The sequence below is a fragment of the Hyla sarda genome, chromosome 6 (genome assembly GCF_029499605.1).
Source record: "Hyla sarda isolate aHylSar1 chromosome 6, aHylSar1.hap1, whole genome shotgun sequence".
Classification (NCBI taxonomy): Eukaryota; Metazoa; Chordata; class Amphibia; order Anura; family Hylidae; genus Hyla; species Hyla sarda.
This window is the reverse complement of record NC_079194.1, coordinates 109641178-109661566: the sequence shown is the minus strand read 5'-3', so window position 1 is coordinate 109661566 and position 20389 is coordinate 109641178. Positions and strand designations below refer to the sequence as shown.

The 20389-nt window shown below is 43.1% G+C and overlaps 1 protein-coding gene across 4 annotated transcripts in view; it reads left to right on the top strand.

Annotated features, from left to right (window-relative positions):
- Positions 1 to 19227, top strand: part of SHQ1 (SHQ1, H/ACA ribonucleoprotein assembly factor) — a 96175-nt gene extending 76948 nt beyond the window's left edge. For all 4 annotated transcript variants that reach the window (XM_056524632.1, XM_056524633.1, XM_056524634.1 and 1 more), the window contains exon 12: positions 18146 to 19227. In XM_056524632.1, the coding sequence (XP_056380607.1) occupies positions 18146 to 18803 (658 nt within the window). In that variant the 3' untranslated portion in view covers positions 18804 to 19227. The remainder of the gene's footprint in view (positions 1 to 18145) is intronic.
- The last annotated feature ends 1162 nt before the right edge of the window (positions 19228 to 20389 follow it).

The following is a 20389-nucleotide window of genomic DNA, read 5'->3' as shown; positions in this document are numbered from 1 at the left end:
TCATGGAGGTGGTGGTCCCTGGTGGCTTCTCCCTACCTTGCCAGCCTGGATTGATAGTTCTTCCCTTGTTTGGGTATAGAAAGCGATCTATTAACCAAGTGGGGCAGAGAAGCTGCTGAGGCCCACCCTGTTGACTCATAACCCTGTTTCTGGCCAGTATAACTATGATTCCTCTAAATCACCACTCCCTTGTAATAAGGGAGCCTGTCAGTGTCTCACGCTTCCCCCGTGGTTTGTATACATTTTGTTGCAGTGGGTGGAGCGATACTTTTCAGGTCATCCTTCCACGTAGACTCGCATGATGATGTAGAGAAGAACAAAAATCCTATTATATTGTAGAGCACAAAGTTTTGTGACATGTTAAATGATTATCCTCCCGGGAGAGAAAATATAAAACTCTTAAAAGCCATTCAGCCGAGAGAATGTGCACCTCGGCTGCGTCCTCCTGGGACTTGTCTATTACATTATGCGCTGATTGCTCGCCTGTCGGTGTGCTTTGCCTCGGAGGTTACTGAGGGCTGCTGCAGAGGAAATGAAACCCGTTCTCTCTGGAAGATTTACACAAGATCTGGAGCTGCAGGAAGTCGTCTTTGGTTTGGTGGGTTACAATGTACGCTAGACACAAACAGGATGAACATCTCTAATACAATACAGGTCATATGGTTTCCTATTGTCTGTTGTCGTCTCTTATCACTGTGGTAACTGATTACAGATTTGGGACATCGCATTGTCATTTTAACTCCTTATGCTGGAGCAAAAGCTGCAATGTCTAAAAAGAAGAAAGCTTGGCACGGACTGGGCATAAGAAAAGCCTGCATGACTGCTTGGCATACATATATGTTGGAATTATGCCTTCAGATTAGTGCTGGGCGATATGACCAAAAATGAGTATCACGGTATTTTTCTAAAGTATCACGGTATTTCACAGTATTTTTTTTTTTTTTACATTGAGACTTGCATTGAGGTGGAGTAGCGGAACTAAATGGGCTTTTGGAACTAAATGATCTGAACACTGGGGCAGTGGAGTACCCTTTTAAATAGATGTAACAAACAACCCTACAGCCTCCAGCTGTTGCAAAACTACAACTCCCAGCATGTTGGACTATATAGTAGTGTATAGTATAGGTCAGTGTTTCCCAACTAGGGGTGCCTCCAGCTGTTGCAAAACTACTACTCCCAGCATGCCCCGACAGCCGTTGGCTGTCCGGGCATGCTGGGAGTTGTAGTTTTGCAACAGCTGGAGGGCCTCAACAGCTGGAGGGCCTACTGTAGGTATAGAATATTATACAGACCCCTGTCCGTTCCAGAACCCTGACTCACCTTCCCAGTTGCTGCAGGGACCGTCCGGGGAGGGTGGTCCGGGCCATCCATCCTTCCTGTAGTGTCCGGCGGCATTTCGGGTGGAGGGTGAACCGGTCCGGGCTGTCCTTCTTCTCCGGGGGTCCAATTCTCCACCTTGGGCAGGCTCCGGCCTAGTAACGCTGCATAGACGCCGCTGCGCAGTGACGTTCGTGCGCAGCGACGCACCTGACGTCACGGCGTAGCGGCGTCTATGCAGCGTGCTAGGCCGGAGCCTGCCCGGAGTGGAGAAGAGGATCCCCGGCGAAGGACAGCGCGGCCCGGTTCACCCTCCACCCGGAATGCCGCCGGACACTACAGGAAGGATGGATGGCTCGGACCACCCCCATTACGGGTAAGTTAAATTTTTTTTTTATTGACTCGGAGGGTGGGGGAGGGGCCCGACCGGTATAGCGGTATGGGCAAAATTCCATACTGTGGGAGAAAAAAAAACGGTATCCGGTTCATACCGGTATACCGCCCAGCACTACTTCAGAAATATGCTGCTATATTGTGACTGCTAATCATGTATACTAAACAGTTCAAGTTTTACATATATTTTCAGTTAAGATGCTTGCTGTCAGTGTAGAACTTGTTTCTATGAAAACCTGTACATATTGGGGGAGACGGTGACAGGAATGGTGGTCAGGGATCGCTGTGTTTCCCCAAGGTATCCTTCATATGTACACATTAGATTTTAGGAAGTGCAAACCCCATCCAGGAAAAGCTAGCTGACGTGGGAAATCTAGAAATGGTTACATTCCTGGCAAAAATTTGTTTGCTAGTGACTTTTGATTTAGTTAAATTTATAGGCCTGGATTGTTATAGAAGGAAAGACAGGATTGGTTGTGGGACTTTTCATTATGCTTCCTGGGCCAGTTCAGGTTTTAGATGAGCCCGGAGCAGCACAGGTGCTGGAGACAGCTTATCATTGGGCAAAAAGAATAGCCACTCTGTCTAGAGTGGCTTAAAGGGGTACTCCACTGCTCAGCGTTTGGAACAAACAGGGGGCGGGGGCAATGACGTCACGAGCTGCTGGCTCCAGCATTCGGAAGAGTTTGTTCAAAACGCTGAGCAGCGGAGTACCCCTTTAAAGGAATCTGACCCACAGATGGGAGTTGTCCTCCGAAATGCTGCAGACCAAAAAACAGACATTGGTGACAACTGCTATGTGTGGTAACACATTTAACCTGTTGGGGACCACGGGAGTATGGATGTGCCCTTGCATCCTGGTACTTAAGGACCAGGGGCGTACCTGTATGCGTGTGAATTTCGATTCCCACCGCTAGCCAGACTGATTTCAGCAGGCATCCCGTTCTGATCCCTCTCAGCAGGCATCCCGTGCAAATGCCTGGGGGGGTTCCTAAGACCCCCCCCCCCCCATATCGGAGATCGCCACAAATTGACGATCAATTCAGATCGGCGCTTTGCGGCAATTCCGGGTTGATCGGGTCTGCCACCTCCTCCTATGTATATAGAAAGCAGGCGGGCTCAGCATCATACACAAAGGGGTGCTATTAATCATACCAAATAACAATAACTACACAAAAAAAGAGAAAGAGATACGCAATATAATGCACACCCACAGTAACTGTAATCCAAAAAGTATATCTTTATTACATATAAATAGTACAAAAAGCAGACAATACAGTTAAGACCAATTAAAAAAGGCCACTGCAGAAACGAGGTGGGGGGAAACCCCCTACCAAAAAGAAGGGGAGAAACCCCACCCAGGGCACCTGCCTCCACAAATACACAGGTTATCAACCTATCATACAACAAGAATTTTAAATCAATACAGTCCTGTCCCCACAACACCAATAATATGTGTACAACCTGAGTGTTCTTAATATATAGCACAGGGGACTGGTAGTAGAGGACAATAGATGGAGGAGTAGTACGGCAGGTGCAGGTAAAGACCCTCTCGTTTGTGCAGTGGCCAATTGGGCCTTTTTTAATTGGTTTTAACTGTATTGTCTGCTTTTTGTACTATTTATATGTAATAAAGATATACTTTTTGGATTACAGTTACTGTGGGTGTGCATTATATTGCATGCCACCTCCTCCTATCTCCTGCGATTGGTAGATCAGGACTGATCTGCGAATCGCAGGGCAGGGGCCGTAGTGAACGTTCATTTCCCCCGCTCTGCCTGCCCCTGGATGTCGGGGCAGAGTGGGGGAAGATGGCAGTGATGTGCGGGGGGGGGGGCCTGTGGATGAGGCAGGGATCGCTGGCGCCGGTTACTTGGCTTCAGGCTTCTCCAGCTGGGGCCTGACGTGCGATACGGCTGTGGCCTGACGTCTGACTTCCCCCCGTAACATCTTCAGCATCCCGCTGCTTCCCCGCTTGACCGCGATGTTCTTCGGTTGAATTACCTCCAGCGCACCGGGTGAGTTGCTCCGCTATTACTACTCCTTCCTGTGATCATTACTTTTTACATGTGCCATTAGCGTTAGAGCACCACCCATAGGAGTCTACATACCTGCCTTACCAAATTACATTGTATCAGGAGTTTTCATTCTGAGTCACATAGGACTGTGCCAGATCAGTTTTTTCTTCTGTGTTCACATTTTACACTCAGTTGTGAAGATAGAAAAGGAAGGATTGTCCGGCACCAGGTATGCTCTAAAAGATTACTTTTTATTCATGCCATAGCAAGGAAACAGACATCACAGGACTGTAGTAATCTGACGCGTTTCGCTCTCTCTTGAGCTTAAACGTAGACTAAGTTCAACAGACAAACATGCAAGTTTAAAATAGAGACTCAGTGGTCACATGATAAAATACCTGGCATGGGTAGCAATTGTAAAAAACCCGGCATGGATATCATCTGTTAGTATTACAGAATGGACTGGATCCCTTCACTAGTACGTTTTTTACTCGCTTACTGTGTGATTACCCTATGAGTGTGAATGTACTCTAAAACATTATATGCAAAAACAGGCAGGTATATACGTATAACTACATGCACATAGTAGATTACGGTATGTTGATATCGTACATGTACAGGTCGATAGTAGGATAGACTAATCAACCTCATTGGCTATATAATTCGGGGACCTACATGTGTATAATAGATTACGGCATGTTAGTATCATACATGCACAGGTCAATAATAGAATAGAATATGCAATCTCATTATCTGTATAACTCGGAGACCTACGTGCATGTATATATATACTAAAAGATGATATATATACAGCATATATATCATCTTTTAGTATATATATACATGCACGTAGGTCTCCGAGTTATACAGATAATGAGATTGCATATTCTATTCTATTATTGACCTGTGCATGTATGATACTAACATGCCGTAATCTATTATACACATGTAGGTCCCCGAATTATATAGCCAATGAGGTTGATTAGTCTATCCTACTATCGACCTGTACATGTGCGATATCAACATACCGTAATCTACTATGTGCATGTAGTTATACGTATATACCTGCCTGTTTTTGCATATAATGTTTTAGAGTACATTCACACTCATAGGGTAATCACACAGTAAGCGAGTAAAAAACGCACTAGTGAAGGGATCCAGTCCATTCTGTAATACTAACAGATGATATCCATGCCGGGTTTTTTACAATTGCTACCTATGCCAGGTATTTTATCATGTGACCACTGAGTCTCTATTTTAAACTTGCATGTTTGTCTGTTGAACTTAGTCTACGTTTAAGCTCAAGAGAGAGCGAAACGCGTCAGATTACTACAGTCCTGTGATGTCTGTTTCCTTGCTATGGCATGAATAAAAAGTAATCTTTTAGAGCATACCTGGTGCCTGACAATCCTTCCTTTCCATACGCTGTTGAAGCCGGGGCGGGACCGGCGGGTCCGTGACAGCACAGGTGTGTCGGAGATCTGCCTCCGGAGGTGAGCGGACACCATTGCATTTGGACAGTTGTGAAGATAGATCCATCAGTAGTTAAAATTTTGATCCTACTTCTTTTTGCTTAGGTAAAATGTATCCGCTTGGAGGACAAGCTGTTAAGCTCACAAGACTGTCAGGACTGGATACTTTGTGATAAACTCTCAGCTGTGCAAAGTATTAGGTTTGATTACTTTTAGTGGATGTTTCCATTCACTGATAGCAAACAGATGTTAAACACAGGGATACATTGAAACACAAAGTATATTAGAAATTGCAGAATTCTCATTACACAATGATTAATTTCTATTTGTATAAAAACATTCAGCACATGGCAGGGCATATGGCCGGGGTTCATAAATGGTTGGCACAAAGCCTTCCAAAATATGACAAATGTTTCCACCTCCCTTCGCACAGATCAGTTTACACTATTATTTCTTAAACTTAGAATGGTAAGCTTTAACTGGTATTACTGCTTTCCCCTGGATACACTATCAATATTAGCTAGTATATATAAGGACATAACACAGAATCAAAACAAAAAATGTGGCTGTGTTTAGGGAGTAGTCCAATATCTAAAAACATATCCTTTATCTGCAGGATAGGGGATAAGTGTTAGATCATGACAAGTCCGACCACCGGGACCACCTCAATCTTCCTCCTGGCGTCCTGGCTCTATGCATGAATGGAGTTTGTCGACCATGACAGGAAGCTGTGGCCGACATGCCGCCTCCATGTATCTTTGTGGCAGAGGCGGAAGTACCCGCTCGCTGCATATCCAGCTCTCCCATGGAGATGCATGTAGGGGGTGTGTTGTGCAGTGATGGACACTCCTCCATTCAAAAGGAGAGTGGGGTGCCATACAGGAGGTCGCAAGGGGTCTACAAATTGGGGATATATTTTTTTAGTTACTGGATTAACTCTTTAACTCTCCTTAAAGGGGCTATCCAATTCAGTTGGACTTGGCATGTTCTGAGCTATACAGACAAACCATGAATAAAAACTGGCAAGGTGCAATGTTTCATTTTTCCTATGGTGGCGCTGTAAGGGAAAACAGTCTCCACTTACTGATGGTGCTCAGCTTACTTTCAGTGTCAGCTTGCTTTCAGGGATTGTCCACAGTTAAGAACTCCGTTTAAAGGGAACCTTTCACATTAAAGGGGTACTCTGGTGGACATTTTTTTTTTTTTTTTTTTTACTTTTTTTTTTTTACTATTTTTTTTTTCTTTTACGTAAACTGGTGCCTCAAAGTTAAACAGATTTGTAAATGACTTCTATTTAAAGATCTTAATCCTTCCACTACTTGTCAGCTGCTGTATGCTCCACAGGAAGTTGTATTTCTTTCTGGAATTCTTTTTGGTCTGACCACAGTGCTCTCTGCTGACACCTCTGTCCATGTCAGGAACTGTCCAGAATACTAGCAATTCCCCATTGCAAACCTCTTCTGCTCTGGATACGGACAGAGGTGTCAGCAGAATGCACTGTGGTCAACCTGAAAAGAACTTCAGAAAGAAATACAACTTCCTCTGTAGTATACAGCAGCTGATAAGTACTGGAAGGATTACGATTTTAAAATAGAAGTAATTTACAAATCGGTTTATCTTTGTGGCACCAGTTGATTAAAAAAAAAATTCCACTGGAGTACCCCTTTAAAATATGCAGCCTAATCTGCAGGCACCATGTTATAGACTGAGTTGCATTACATATTAATATATAGTTTTTTGGGAAAGTTCCAGGATTTAAAACTTGCCATTTATTCATGTAAATCTCTGCTCGTTCTGGGCCAAGTAGACTCTGTACATGCTATATTTCATAGCTGTAAATCATTGAGTAGGACCACTCACATAACTACTTAGCCCAGAATGAGAATACAATTAGGTAGTAATATATATAAATAAATGACAAGTTATCCTGAATATTTTCCCAAACTACTATATGGTAGACTGCCTCTGCTCTATAACATTATGCTGGTGAAGTTGACTGAATTTTTAGCATGACTGTTTCCCTTTAAAGGGGTTGTCCAGTGAAAATAGCTTATCCTCTAGCCACAGCGCCGGAGATGCCGGAGTGCTGTACTCGGGTCTCTAATAGAAATGAATAGAGTGCGTGTCTACCGCACATGCTCCGCACTTAGGTGGTCAGTCCACCCACCCCCTGCGATAGATAGGATAAGATAGTTTTCGCTGGACAAACCCTTTTTAGGGGCAGTTTCACACAAGCACAATATGGGTATGTTCTGTATGTATAAAAGAGAAGGTTCCTGCACTCACCGCAAATCCGCCATTCGCTATTGAGTGTGCGTCTGTTGACTTGCACTTACAGCATTGTAGCTCCGTGTGATGCTGCAAGTTTGGTCTGTTAGGACCACACACAGGTTGGGATTTATGTACATAATATGGGCACAGAACTAGGCCATATTATGCTTGCATAAAACTAGCCAATGTCTAATTTATCTCCTATAGGTTCCTGATCTAAGCACCTTCCTACTGCTACCAATGGGAAACCTCCACCAACAATAAGCAGACTTATACAGGTTGTCCAGCAAACTAAACAACCTGTGTATGGTGTCAAAAAGTATAATAAAGCATCTTACTAATGTAATGTTATTAGCCATAATTCAAAGATCTTCCACATCAGCTACGCTCTTTTCCTTGTAAGCTGTCATGTCACAGGCTCTAAAAGCAGTCTGCTCCATGCCTTTTCTCCCCTCATATCAGAACTGGATGGGACCAGTGATGTGAAGAGGGAGCTGCGAGAGTTATGACTCATTATATAAGGCAGCAGTGAGCCGTTCTGATGGTAACTACTGTGATTAAGAGTGGCTTCCTGCTGCCTTATCTAATGAGTCATAAGGCTAATGAGCAGTAACCTAGCTGTCCCCTTCACATCACTGGTCTCACCCTATGCTGACAGGAGTTGGGGTCTGGGACCTTCTGCATTTCAGAGCCTGTGACTTGACGTCAAGGCTTACAAGGGAGAGAGCACAGCTGATATGGAAGATCTTGCAATATGGCTAATAACTTTATATAAGTAAATTTGTTTTATTATACTTTTTGAACTATCATAGCTTATTACTATCATAGACGACCTCTTTAATTCTCACAGCATTTCCTGTAATTTCCTTATATTGACATATACAGCATTACCTATCATTTCTGTACCTTGCCATGGTATACATTATTCATGATATTGCCTGGCATGTTCTTATATAAATGGATTACTGCACATTGGTTTCTGTTGTGCTATGAAGTAAAGGCAGAACTGGCATAGTCTGCTTAATGGCCCAGACATTGGCATCTTATCATTCCAGAACTTCGCCATGGACATTAGATACAACATGTATCTAGGAGAGGCCGGGACAGACACCTGCTATTTGGCGCTGGAATTTATTGGTCCCTGATCCTAGTTTTCCCTGCATATATTGCCAAGACCAGTCAGACTACAAGTGACTCGTGTTAAGGCTCATCTGCAGCCACTTGGCAGTCACAGGGCATTGACTGGCAAAATGCAGCATTTTCTTTGTGCGATATCACAGACGCCAGTAATTATAATGTACACAGAAAACAATTCTTTGATCAAAATTCTGTGCCTGGCAGCAACATGGCAGCAGCAGACGACACTTGGAAACGCTGCAGATTCGGGCAGAGAACAGAACTGATTATAGGTATGAGCATAGCAACAAGGCGGAGATTTAGTAAAGCAAAATGCACCAGAAATTTATTGCAAACTGTGCCAAAGTAATGGTCTGCATGGCAAGTGCCAAATGTGTTATTTGTTTTAGGCATTGTTAAGCCAATGCATGCAGCTTTGAAAAGCAAGTGAAAGGAGTGTAGCTAAGAAGAGTAGTAAAATATGTCCAAATTATTGCATCCACCGTTTTTTTCAGTTCAATTTATTGGTGTACATGAGGTGTCAGAAGGAAGAGAAATATATCTAATATGCTTAGGGACGCGCACTAAATTTATTGTACTATTTTTGATAAATCTGTATCAATTTCCATTATTTTTTGTTACTTTTTAGCCGGTAGGCTGCGGTGCTTCCCATGGGATAAAATACACAAGAAGATACAGGTGCCGTTTAGTTTCAGGCCTCAATGGCCCTTAACAAAAAGACTATGATTGAAGGGGTATTCCAGGAAAAAACTTTTTTTTATATATATATCAACTGGCTTCAGAAAGTTAAACAGATTTGTAAATTACTTCTATTAAAAAAAATCTTAATCCTTTCAGTACTTATGAGCGTCTGAAGTTAAGGTTGTTCTTTTCTGTCTAAGTCCTCTCTGATGACACGTGTCTCGGGAAACGCCCAGTTTAGAAGAGGTTTGCTATGGGGATTTGCTTCTAAACTGTGCGTTTCCCGAGACACGTGTCATCAGAGAGGACTTAGACAGAAAAGAACAACCTTAACTTCAGAAGCTCATAAGTACTGAAAGGATTAAGATTTTTTAATAGAAGTAATTTACAAATCTGTTTTACTTTCTGGAGCCAGTTGATATATATAAAAAAGTTTTTTTCCTGGATAACCCCTTTTAAGGGCCTTTGAGGCCTGAAACTAGTCAGCACCTTTTCTTTGCTTTTTTTTGCATTTTATCCTGGAATTTAATAAAGAAGCACCCGCTACCTACCCGCTGCGGGACATTCCTTGTTTCTGGCTGCTGTTTTACTGACTGGTTGCACTGCCAACCTGTCTGTGTGCAAGGGAAGTTGGATGAGGATTTGAGCTGGACACTTTCTTTTCTTCTTTACAGATTTGTAAATTACTCTTATTTTAATATCTTTAGCCTTCCCGTATTTATCAGCTGCTGTATGTTACAGAGGAAGTTGTGTAGTTCTTTCCAGTCTGGCCACAGTGCTCTCTGCTGACATCTCTGTCCGTGTCAGGAACTGTCCAGCGCTTGAGCAAATCCTCATAGCAAATCTCTCCCGCTCTGGACAGTTTCTAAAATGGACAGAGGTGTCAGCAGAGAGCACTGTGGTCAGACTGCAAAGAACTACACAACTTGGCATACGGCAGCTGGAGCATACAGCAGCTGATGGATACTGGAAGGCTCATAGTTTTTAAATAGAAGTAATTTACATATCTGTATAACTTTCTGATTTGAAAAGAAAAAAATTTACACCAGAGTACCCCTTTAATTATCGGTTATCCCATATCTTCCAACTGATCGATGTTTTGCAGGCTTGTGCTACAGCAGGGGCCCTCAAGAGGGCAGGTCATAAGCAAATATAGGGTTACAGGGTTGTTTCTGGAAAGTTTTGTAGGTGCTTCTGGGCAGATCTCGGGCACCTGCCATTTTTTTCCCTTCTGCCTGCCCCACTGGACTTGATCGATAGAACTCTGCCTGTTTGAGTATAGGTAGAGATCTGTCAGTCAAGGCTGGTGGGATGGGGAAAAAGCCGCTGTGGACTGCCCCAATGACTTATGGTTCAAGACTCCAGCTTATAGGGAATGCTGGGAGTTGTAGTTTTGTAACAGCTGCAGAGCCTCAGGTTGGAGAGCACTGCTTTAGGGCAGTGTTTTCCAAACGGTGGGCCTCCAGATGTTGCAAAACTACTACGCTCAGCATGCCTGAGCAGCCAAAGGGGAGCTAAGCCTGTGTAAATAGCCCCCTAGAGCATTGTTTTCCAAACAATGTGCCTCCAGCTGTTGCAAAACTATAACTCCCAGCATGCCCGGACAGCCGTTGGCTGTCCGGGCATGCTGGGAGTTATAGTTTTGCAACAGCTGGAGGCACACCGTTTGGAAACCACTGTCCAGATGAGTAAAACTCAGGATTCGGTTTGTGCTTTTGTAGACTGATCTCTATTTGGAGATCCCTGGGAGAATGATTCTAGAAGGTGGTCCTCCCCCCATTGGCTTTTACAAATAGATCCCTGCCCTTAGCACACTGGAAGTCCGATAAACCCTATTTTTGATTTTCACACCCTAGAAAAGAATTTCTTTGGCACTCCGAGGTCAGCAGACATGGCTTTTCTTTGCTTGCTGTTTGTCCCTTCAGAGTCTTATCTCAGATTAAAGTTGTGTACGTGTTGGTTTCCTCCCACACTCCCAAAAACTCACTTGTGTTATTTGGCTACCTTTTTGTATTTGTCTTGCTGTATATATTCTGTATATGAAGTAGGAATGTTACACAGTGAGTGTCACTGCTTCTCTGTGAGATAAGCGGTGCCAGAGGAGTCTACCAGCACTGTATCCCCCCTCCTCTTATTTATAGAAACTTGCATGCATGTATATGGGGGTGAGGGTCATGGGTTTTTTTTTTTTTTTTTTAGCAGCCGTCAGCTAAATGAGTGTTTTGTTGTGACTGTCCTCAGTGGACAACCACTCTGTTACCTTTTTTTTTTTTTTTTTATGTTTCTTAGATGTTTTTTAACAGCTGCAGTCCTTAGTAATATATTGGGTCCTGTGATTTGCATGAAATTATGATGAAGCCATTTTTTCCTCTAGAGTCTAGACACAGCCGGATCAGATTTTTCTGTCATGTGGCAAGCTATCAATTTCTTTGGAAAAAACCTGCAGCCCCCCTACAAGCCTGCAGTCCTAAACTTAAAGGGCTACTCTGCTGCTAGACATGTTATCTCCTTTGGATAGGGGATAACGTCTGATTGCGAGGGGGGGCTCTGTGATCTCCGCAGCGGCACCCCAGTCGTCGCAAACTCCGCTGGATGACCGGCGAACACAGCCGCCACGCCCCCTTCCATTCATGTCTATGGGAGGAGGCCTGAATGCTGTGTACTAATCGTCACGCCCCCTCCCATAGACCTGAATGGGGGGGGGGGGGGGTCTTGGCATGATGTTCCGATCACGGAAGCCCCAGTACTCCTAGTTTATACCTAGTGGCTGCACTGACATGCAAGAGATGCTGCCTGTTGCAGAACATTGTTATCCCAATAATAAGTCACTGGGTAAATGAGCTACTGAAGTGGGAAGGATCTTAAAGGGGTATTCCAGGCCAAAACTTTTTTTTTATATATCAACTTGCTCCGGAAAGTTAAACAGATTTGTAAATTACTTCTATTAATCCTTCCAATAGTTATTAGCTTCTGAAGTTGAGTTGTTGTTTTCTGTCTAACTGCTTTCTGATGACTCACGTCCCGGGAGCTGTGCAGTTCCTATGGGGATATTCTCCCATCATGCACAGCTCCCGGGACGTGACATCATAATTGAGCAGTTAGACAGAAAACTTCAGAAGCTAATAACTATTGGAAGGATTAAGATTTTTTAATAGAAGTAATTTACAAATCTGTTTAACTTTCCGGAGCCAGTTGATATATATAAAAAAGGTTTTGTCTGGAATACCCCTTTAATCTACTGTTCCCAGTATCACTAAAAAAAGCCACACATTGTGCCCCTAAATCTAATACTGCCACATGCTGTCCCGCAAATATATTTGCCCCCTCAAACAATGAATGATTCCGCTGTTCCCTAATGAATTGTCATTGCCTCTCTCAATGAACTGTCCCACTATGCCCCTAATGAAATGTGCCACTATCTCCCCTAATAAATGGTGCCCATGAACTGTTCCGCTGCCCATCTGATCAACTGTGCTACTGACCACCTAATGAACTGTGCTTATAATCATCAGTTCTCAGCCACTGACTTTCTAGCTTTTGCATACTACAACTCTCATCATGCACTGACAGGAGGGCATGATGTGATCTTTAGTTTTGCAACAACTGGGGAGCTGAAGGTTGGGAGAACATTCCTCTAGATAACTGTCCTCCTGAAAATACTCATCTGTCCCAGCTCCTGCATTGGATCCATATTAACTAGTCCCCGAAAGTTAAACAGATTTGTAAATTATTTCCATAAAAAAAATCTTAATCCTTCCAGTACTTAGCAGCTGCTGTATGGTCCATAGAAAGTTGTGTAGTTCTTTCCAGTCTGACCACAGTGCTCTCTGCTGACACCATGTCATGGAACTGTCCATGTCAGGAACTGTCTGGAGCAGGAGAGGTTTGCTATGGGGATTTGCTTCTACTCTGGACAGTTCCTGACATGAACAGAGGTGTCCGCAGTGGTCAGACTCGAAAGAACTACATAACTTCCTTTGTAGTATAAAGCAGCTGATAAGTACTGGAAGGATTAAGATTTTTAAACAGAATTCATTTACATATCTGTATAACTTTTTGGAACCAGTTGAACCAGCTCCACTTGTAGCACCCCTTTAATTAAAAAAAATATATAATAATAATAAAAAAATCCTTAGCATTCTGTAATTTACAAGAGAATGAAAAAACTGCAACTGCAAAAAAAAACTTGTTGACATGGTGTTTTATATTTTTTCTATTAACGCCTATATAACATCTGTTTCCAGCCTGACCGTAAGACCCTCAAAAAACTGTCTTTCTTGCTTACTGACTCTAAGCAGAGATCTTGAAAATAATGGGGGAAAAAAGGACCTAGTTAGGGCAGGACTCTGCTGTTTTCCCTGGAGAGCTGCTGATTGATGTCAGACATGCTGTCCATACACATTACATTATGTGCAGATCCTGCCATTTACAATAAAATCTGGCGATGATGTAATGTGTTCTCTTCAGCAATAGAGGTGAATGGCAGTGCCCCCCCCCCCCCCCCATGCATATACACACTGTGCCACCTACCATTTTAGTTTTATTTTTCCAGCTATCAAAATGGAATAAATGTTTACTTTATAAATGCAGAATTGGGGTTGCAAGTTGTTTGCGTTCGTCTCCTGTTGAGTTCATTTTTATTCTCTTTCCAATCCACTAATGTCACAGGAATGGAATGAGAGGGAAGTGGGATTAAACCTGGTTTCCCCCCCTCTCCCCAAGGAGCGGCCGCGTGTGATCGTGCTGATACATCCAGCTGGTTATAACTGCAAACAGATCCGTGTGCTCGCTCGCTGGGAGGAAAGAGTGCAGTTTAGGACATTACGTATCGGCTTAACAGGACGTTGATAATACCTCGCCAGGGGTCCCGAACAAGCCTGGGACATGTTGAGCAGGAGCTGAATCTAGAAGAAGTTCAGAGGGGGGCAGCCGTCAGACCCCCACGATCTGCAAGTGCTAGCGTCCTGAGATGAGAAAAGCCCCATTTTATTAACCCCTTGAGAAAAGCCCCCCTTTTAAGGGCCCATTAACCCCTTGAGAAAAGCTCAATTTTTAAGGATTAATGAACCCCTTGAGAAAATGTAATGTTACCACTTTTTTATTGAACTACACGACTAAATGTTTTCGATACTGGACTGTAGGTTCATGTCTGTTCCTATATACGTAGGTTGTGGTAGTATAAAACCTGCCTTCTGTCTCCTCAAAAGCTATGGCTGCTGCTCTTTCTTTCCCTCATGCTTTGCCCTGCAGCTCTACCCGTACAAAAATTTTCAGCACTTCCATTTGCATACATTGAGCATGGTAATAGTTTCGGTAGACATGTGTACCTAGCCCCAGTATCATTCTAAATTTGTACGTATGCACGGTAAAGTAGACTCTTATCTGCATTATCAATACTAATCCATAGAAACCCATTGATGATCCTGTAATACATGGCGGCATTGAGTTCTCCGCCTGTTCTGATAAATTGAGATCAGTTGTCCTAAAGTATCAAATACACATTAGACCAGTGTTCCCCAACCAGGGTGCCTCCATTTGTTGCAAAACTACAACTACCAGCATGCCCGGACAGCCAACGGCTGTCCGGGCGTGCTGGGAGTTGTAGTTTTGCAACAACTGGAGGCACCCTGGTTGGGGAACACTGCATTAGACATTTGTCGGCCAAACTCCATTTTTGGCAAATCTCAAAACTTCTAGACCGTACAGTCTTATACAAATCTAGTGGAGAAAACCGCTAGCAGTTTTCTCCTTATCCCTTTTATATCAGCTGCGGATTGTTTGAGTGGGCGGAGACTGGCAAAAAGGGCGGGGTTTGCCTTATCTGCTATAACAGGATCCCGGCAGCAGATTATAGATTTGTAGAAAATAGATCCCAAATATGCATCTCGATGTCTATTATATTAGGTTGCATTGTTTTTTTTGTTGTTTTTTTTTTTTTTATCTTGTCCCATTACCTTTCATTCTGTTTTTTTTGGCTTTTATCAGAGTTGAATCCTCAGTATTTTGTGCATCTTATCGCAGACAACCCTGACACACAGACAAGACGCATGTGGTGAACTAAGCCCCAGAGGCCGGCAGCTGTTTACACCGAGCAGTAATTGTGTCCTGCTGTCCTTGTGTGCACACATTAGGGGGGGTGTTAATTTATAACCGGTGCGAGGTGTGGCGCCCATTATAACTCACACCCTACTACTCACTGTCATTACGGCACAGGTACACCTACCTGCTAGGAGAATGCAGGGGAGGAAATCAGTGTTTATTACAGTGGTGGTTCGTAGTAACCTCTACAATGGGAAACAAGCCAATAAGACCTGGCATCAATGGCTTCAGCTAAGCTGCTTGTTATTCTGTTTTAGCTATTTCTTGCTTTTATGCATTTTGGAAAGCTGGACGACCTTTATAAAACACACAGCGCTCAATGTTTTTTTTTATGCAACTATTCACTTTTATGCGTTGATAAGCTTCAGTTCACTTAACAAACAACACGCTTCAGCTGTATCGCACCCTTTAGTGCACAGACATAACAAATGCACAGACTGATAGATACACAACTATGGTTTTCACTCACTTTTGCAGTGCTTAGTGCAAATAAAAGGTACTTCTGAAGCACAGGTCCATAGATTGAGACTAGGTTTACACTGTGTTAAGGGCTTCCGTCACAGGTAGCCGCATACCACAGAGAACAAGTTTTTGACTTATACTGTAGCTGAGAGCAGCATATGCCATTGATTTCAAAGGCTTAAACAGATACCTGTGACGGAAGCCAAAGTTTTACTCCCCTCCAGAGCTCCTGCGGTGCCTCTGGTGTCCTGCTCCAGACCCCAATGCAATAATTTTCCTGAGCTGCAGCATGATGTGTCAGGTCTGGGAAGCACCAGAGCCCAATTTGTAATACTGCCGCCCAGCAAATCGCTGGCCGAGGCAGGACATTGCCGCAGTCAGCTATTCGCTGAGAGGCAGTATGACGCACTTGGCCTGTGTGCCTCACTGACCAGACACGTCACACTGCAGCTCAGGAAGAAGATCACATTGGAGGACTGGTGCCAGGACTACCTTATATACTGTAGCATGGGAATAGTTGGGAAACTTACTACATTTTGTTACATTTTACCACCCTGAAATCTGAGCTCCAATTAACCTGCATAGATATATATTAACATACACACACTCAAACCTCTCCAAAATACCCCCTCTTTGAGAAGACCACCCACTTAATCAGAGCTGATTTTGAGTGACAGACTTTTGGCCAACATTTCATTGTCCATTTTATTTAAGAAGACCCCCCCCCCCTATAGAACAACTTATTAATGCAATTTTGTATAGTATTCTTAGGGGTTTCGTTACAAAAATATTATGACTGCCACCACTAGATGGAGCAGAGGAGAACACTGCATACAGTTTATACATTGATCTCAATAGAGCTTCTTTCACATGTTCACCTAAAGATTGGGGCCTTTACTGCAGACTCAGTAATGGTCTTTTGGACCCGCTAGGATCCTGCAAAACGACAGATACCAGATGGAAACCCAACGACCCTAAGTCAGTGGAGTCACATTGGTTCTGTTGGTGTCCATCATGCATTGGACTTTCCGGTTCAACTCACTCCTTCTGAATGGAATCTATGATGGGTGCCCTGATTGGAGCCTCTGATGCAGCTGTAAACATAACCTAATAACACTATATACAGTAAGGGATACATATAGAAAGGGAACAGAAAAAAAGAGGCGCTCTCTAAGTGTAGCAATTTCCCAATGACTGTCCGAAAATGCAGAAATGTCATGTAGGTGTTATTGGTTATACGGTGAGATTGCACACTCACTTTATAATGTTGTCCTGCAGGCACAACACTGTGATACGCACGGATGAGTATATATACTCAAATTAGATCCTTGTGGCTGCCTTGCGTCCTGGTCCCGGTCATCGAGGATGGCGGTCTGGAGAATCAGAGGTATAGAGAGATGGCACCCCTCACTGGTGTGGATCGCATATATACATATAGAGACAATGCGTTTCGCAAGGCTCCCCTTGCTTTGTGAGACCTGATGAAGCAAGGGTAGCCTTGCGATACGCGTTGTCTCTATATGTATTTTATCCAATAAACATGCTTGGTTTTACCTCCGCTGCATTTATGACAGGCAGCCACCTTGTAGCGCCGGACAGCAATTCACACCAGTGAGGGGTGAACACCTCTCTATACCTTTGACTATATATAGTAAGGCTAAGTTCACACTGCCGAATCTCCGGGCATAACATTTCTGCCCGGAGATTCAGTCGGTGCTAGGACCGCGCGGATACTGCAGTCTCCAATAGACTGCAATGTGTTCCGCTGGTATTTCCAAGCGGATTTTCCGTTCACAAGTTCCACTTCACAAATTCCGAAGTGTGAATTTGGGAACGGAAACCCATTCACTACACTATACATTTTAGCAAGTGGAATTTCTGCCTGCAATTTCAAAGCGGAATTGCAGGCAGAAATTCCATAGTGTGAACCTAGTCTAAGTTCCTCAGCACCCCCTGGTGGTGGCTACAGAGAACATTAATTTTATCACTTCATTCTATGTCTATGCATGGGATTTTTCTGGCTCTGTATATAATGAAGGAGCTAAAAACATGATTATGTAAGGGAGTTAGGTTTATCAGGGAGATGAAATGCAATTTCCCAAGCAAAAAATCTGCCAATTCGTGGTTCCTCTAAAATTGGTGATCAGATGACATTTAAAATTGACAATTGTCATATATTTGTGGTTCTGTGATCTGCATGTTTATTTCCTAGAAGTTTGACTGCGAGATAACTTTACAGTTTTAGCTTTATTGCTTTTATTTTGATTTGTTTTTACATTTTTTTTTCTAATCTAGATCTAAGAAACTGTCTGGCTTATCAGATTGTCTGCAAGCGACTACAGTCTCCAAGGCAGATCTGGGCCTTGAGCTGGAAGAGCTGGAGGAAGCTGCCACTTTGGTTCAAGAGGAAGAAAAACTGCTCGAGGCATCAGACAATGTTCCCAGGCAACCGTCATCGCTCATTACATCGGAAGGAACGAGCAGCTCTGACTCATCAGAGACGGAATACACCTCGTCAGACGAGGAGGATGAGAGCGGCAGCGAGGAAATGGAATTACGGGGCTCGTCTGAGACCCTCCAGGGGGAGGCAGCTGCACCTCTCGTACAAGTTGTGGATAATACAGAGAAACATCAGGACACAGCTGACAATATAGAATCCTATCCTGTGCTAAAATCTGTTCCCTTACAAGCACCGATGAGCACAGAGGAGAAGGTGCGAGAGATGGTTACCATTGTAGAGAGTCATGAAGGGTACTGCCATGCTGCTACCGGTACGTCTGACAAATCCCAAGACCAGAACGAAGCAGACTCTACAGATCAGCGTGCACCATGTGCCGAACCAAAGCGTCAGAACAGAGCGTTCTTAGAAGTGACACCAAGTATGAGTCGTCTCCACATTGTGGGGGTACCCACTGAAGAGGAAGGGGATGATAAACTGCTCTCTATGGGATAATCTTTTCCGACATGGACAGGATTCTTGTTATGGATGAGTGATGGATTTATTCCGTGAATATTTCATATGATATCTCTTTTTATCTTGTATCTTACAGCATCAGATCTCTTTCATTACAGTGTTTATCTATTAAATAGATTGTTACTTTTTATCTTGGATCTCTGTTTCTCCTCTATCTCTTATCTGTCTCTTTATCACTCTCTTATCTGTCTCTATCTATAGAACTCTTAGAACTCTCTTCTATACAGTATCATTCCTTGAATCTGTCATCATTCGTAAGATCTGGTATTATAAAACTAAAGAAATACAGAATTTAAGACTAGAAACACTAGAGTGAACTGGGTTAGATGTTTAGGAAGTTTCTGTGTTTATAGAGATATTATGTTGGCAGATAGAGATGAGCGAACTTACAGTAAACTCGATTCGTCACAAACTACTCGGCTCGGCAGTTGATGACTTTATCCTGCATAAATTAGTTCAGCTTTCAGGTGCTCCCGTGGGCTGGAAAAGGTGGATACAGTCCTGGTAGACTCTTTCCTAGGACTGTATCCAACTTTTCCAGCCCACCGGAGCACCTGAAAGCTGAACTAATTTATGCAGGATAAGTCATCAACTGCCGAGCCGAGAAGTTCGTGACAAATGAAATTTACTGTAAGTTTGCTCATCTCTATTGGCAGATTTAGTGTTACTATTTTCTGTTCTGAAGATAAGGCTGAATGGACACTGTATTTGCATTGTGCATTTCATGTCCATACAGAGCTACCCCAAAATTTGGTTGTATATGTTGGATGAATCTGACATAATCTTACATCATCTAACATCTTTCTAATGCAGTATTTTCCAACCAGGGTGCCCCCAGCTGTTGCAAAACTACAACTCCCAGCATGCCCGGACAGCCGAAGGCTGTCCGGGCATGCTGGGAGTTGTAGTTTTGCAACAGCTGGATTCACCCTGGTTGGGAAACACTGTTTTACATTTTGCAACAGCTGGATTCACCCTGGTTGGGAAACACTGTTTTAATGTATACTGCAGATGCAATGTGAATAGACACTTACATATGAGTTTTATATACTGTTCCATAACCATCTATTAGGCTGCATTCACACCATGTTTTTTCAATGTGAAAACCGTACGGAACCGTATTGAAAACCGTATGCCAAAAGATACATCAGGTTGTTTCTGTTTTGCATCCTGTACGTTTATTTTTTTTCCCCCGTACCCAAAACCGTAGTCTACCACTGTTTTTGGTCCGGGTGAAAAACTGTATTAAACTGTATACGTTTTTTTTCAAACATGGGAGTCAATGGGAATTGTACAGAACCGTATGTGCATACGGTTCCATCCGGTTTTCACCATACGTTTTTTGACTTTGCACAGTTTTTTTTTTTTCTTGGAATTTCAATCATACAAGTGAAACTTTATTCAAAATGGAGTGAAAAGTTAAAAACGTATACCTTTTTTTCCTTAAAAAAAAACTGATGCAACCGGACATCATTTTTCAAACCGTATACGGTTTTTAACTGTATAGGGGTTGAAATTTGTACACACGTTTTAATCCAGGTTTTGAGGAATCCGTTTTTCATCAA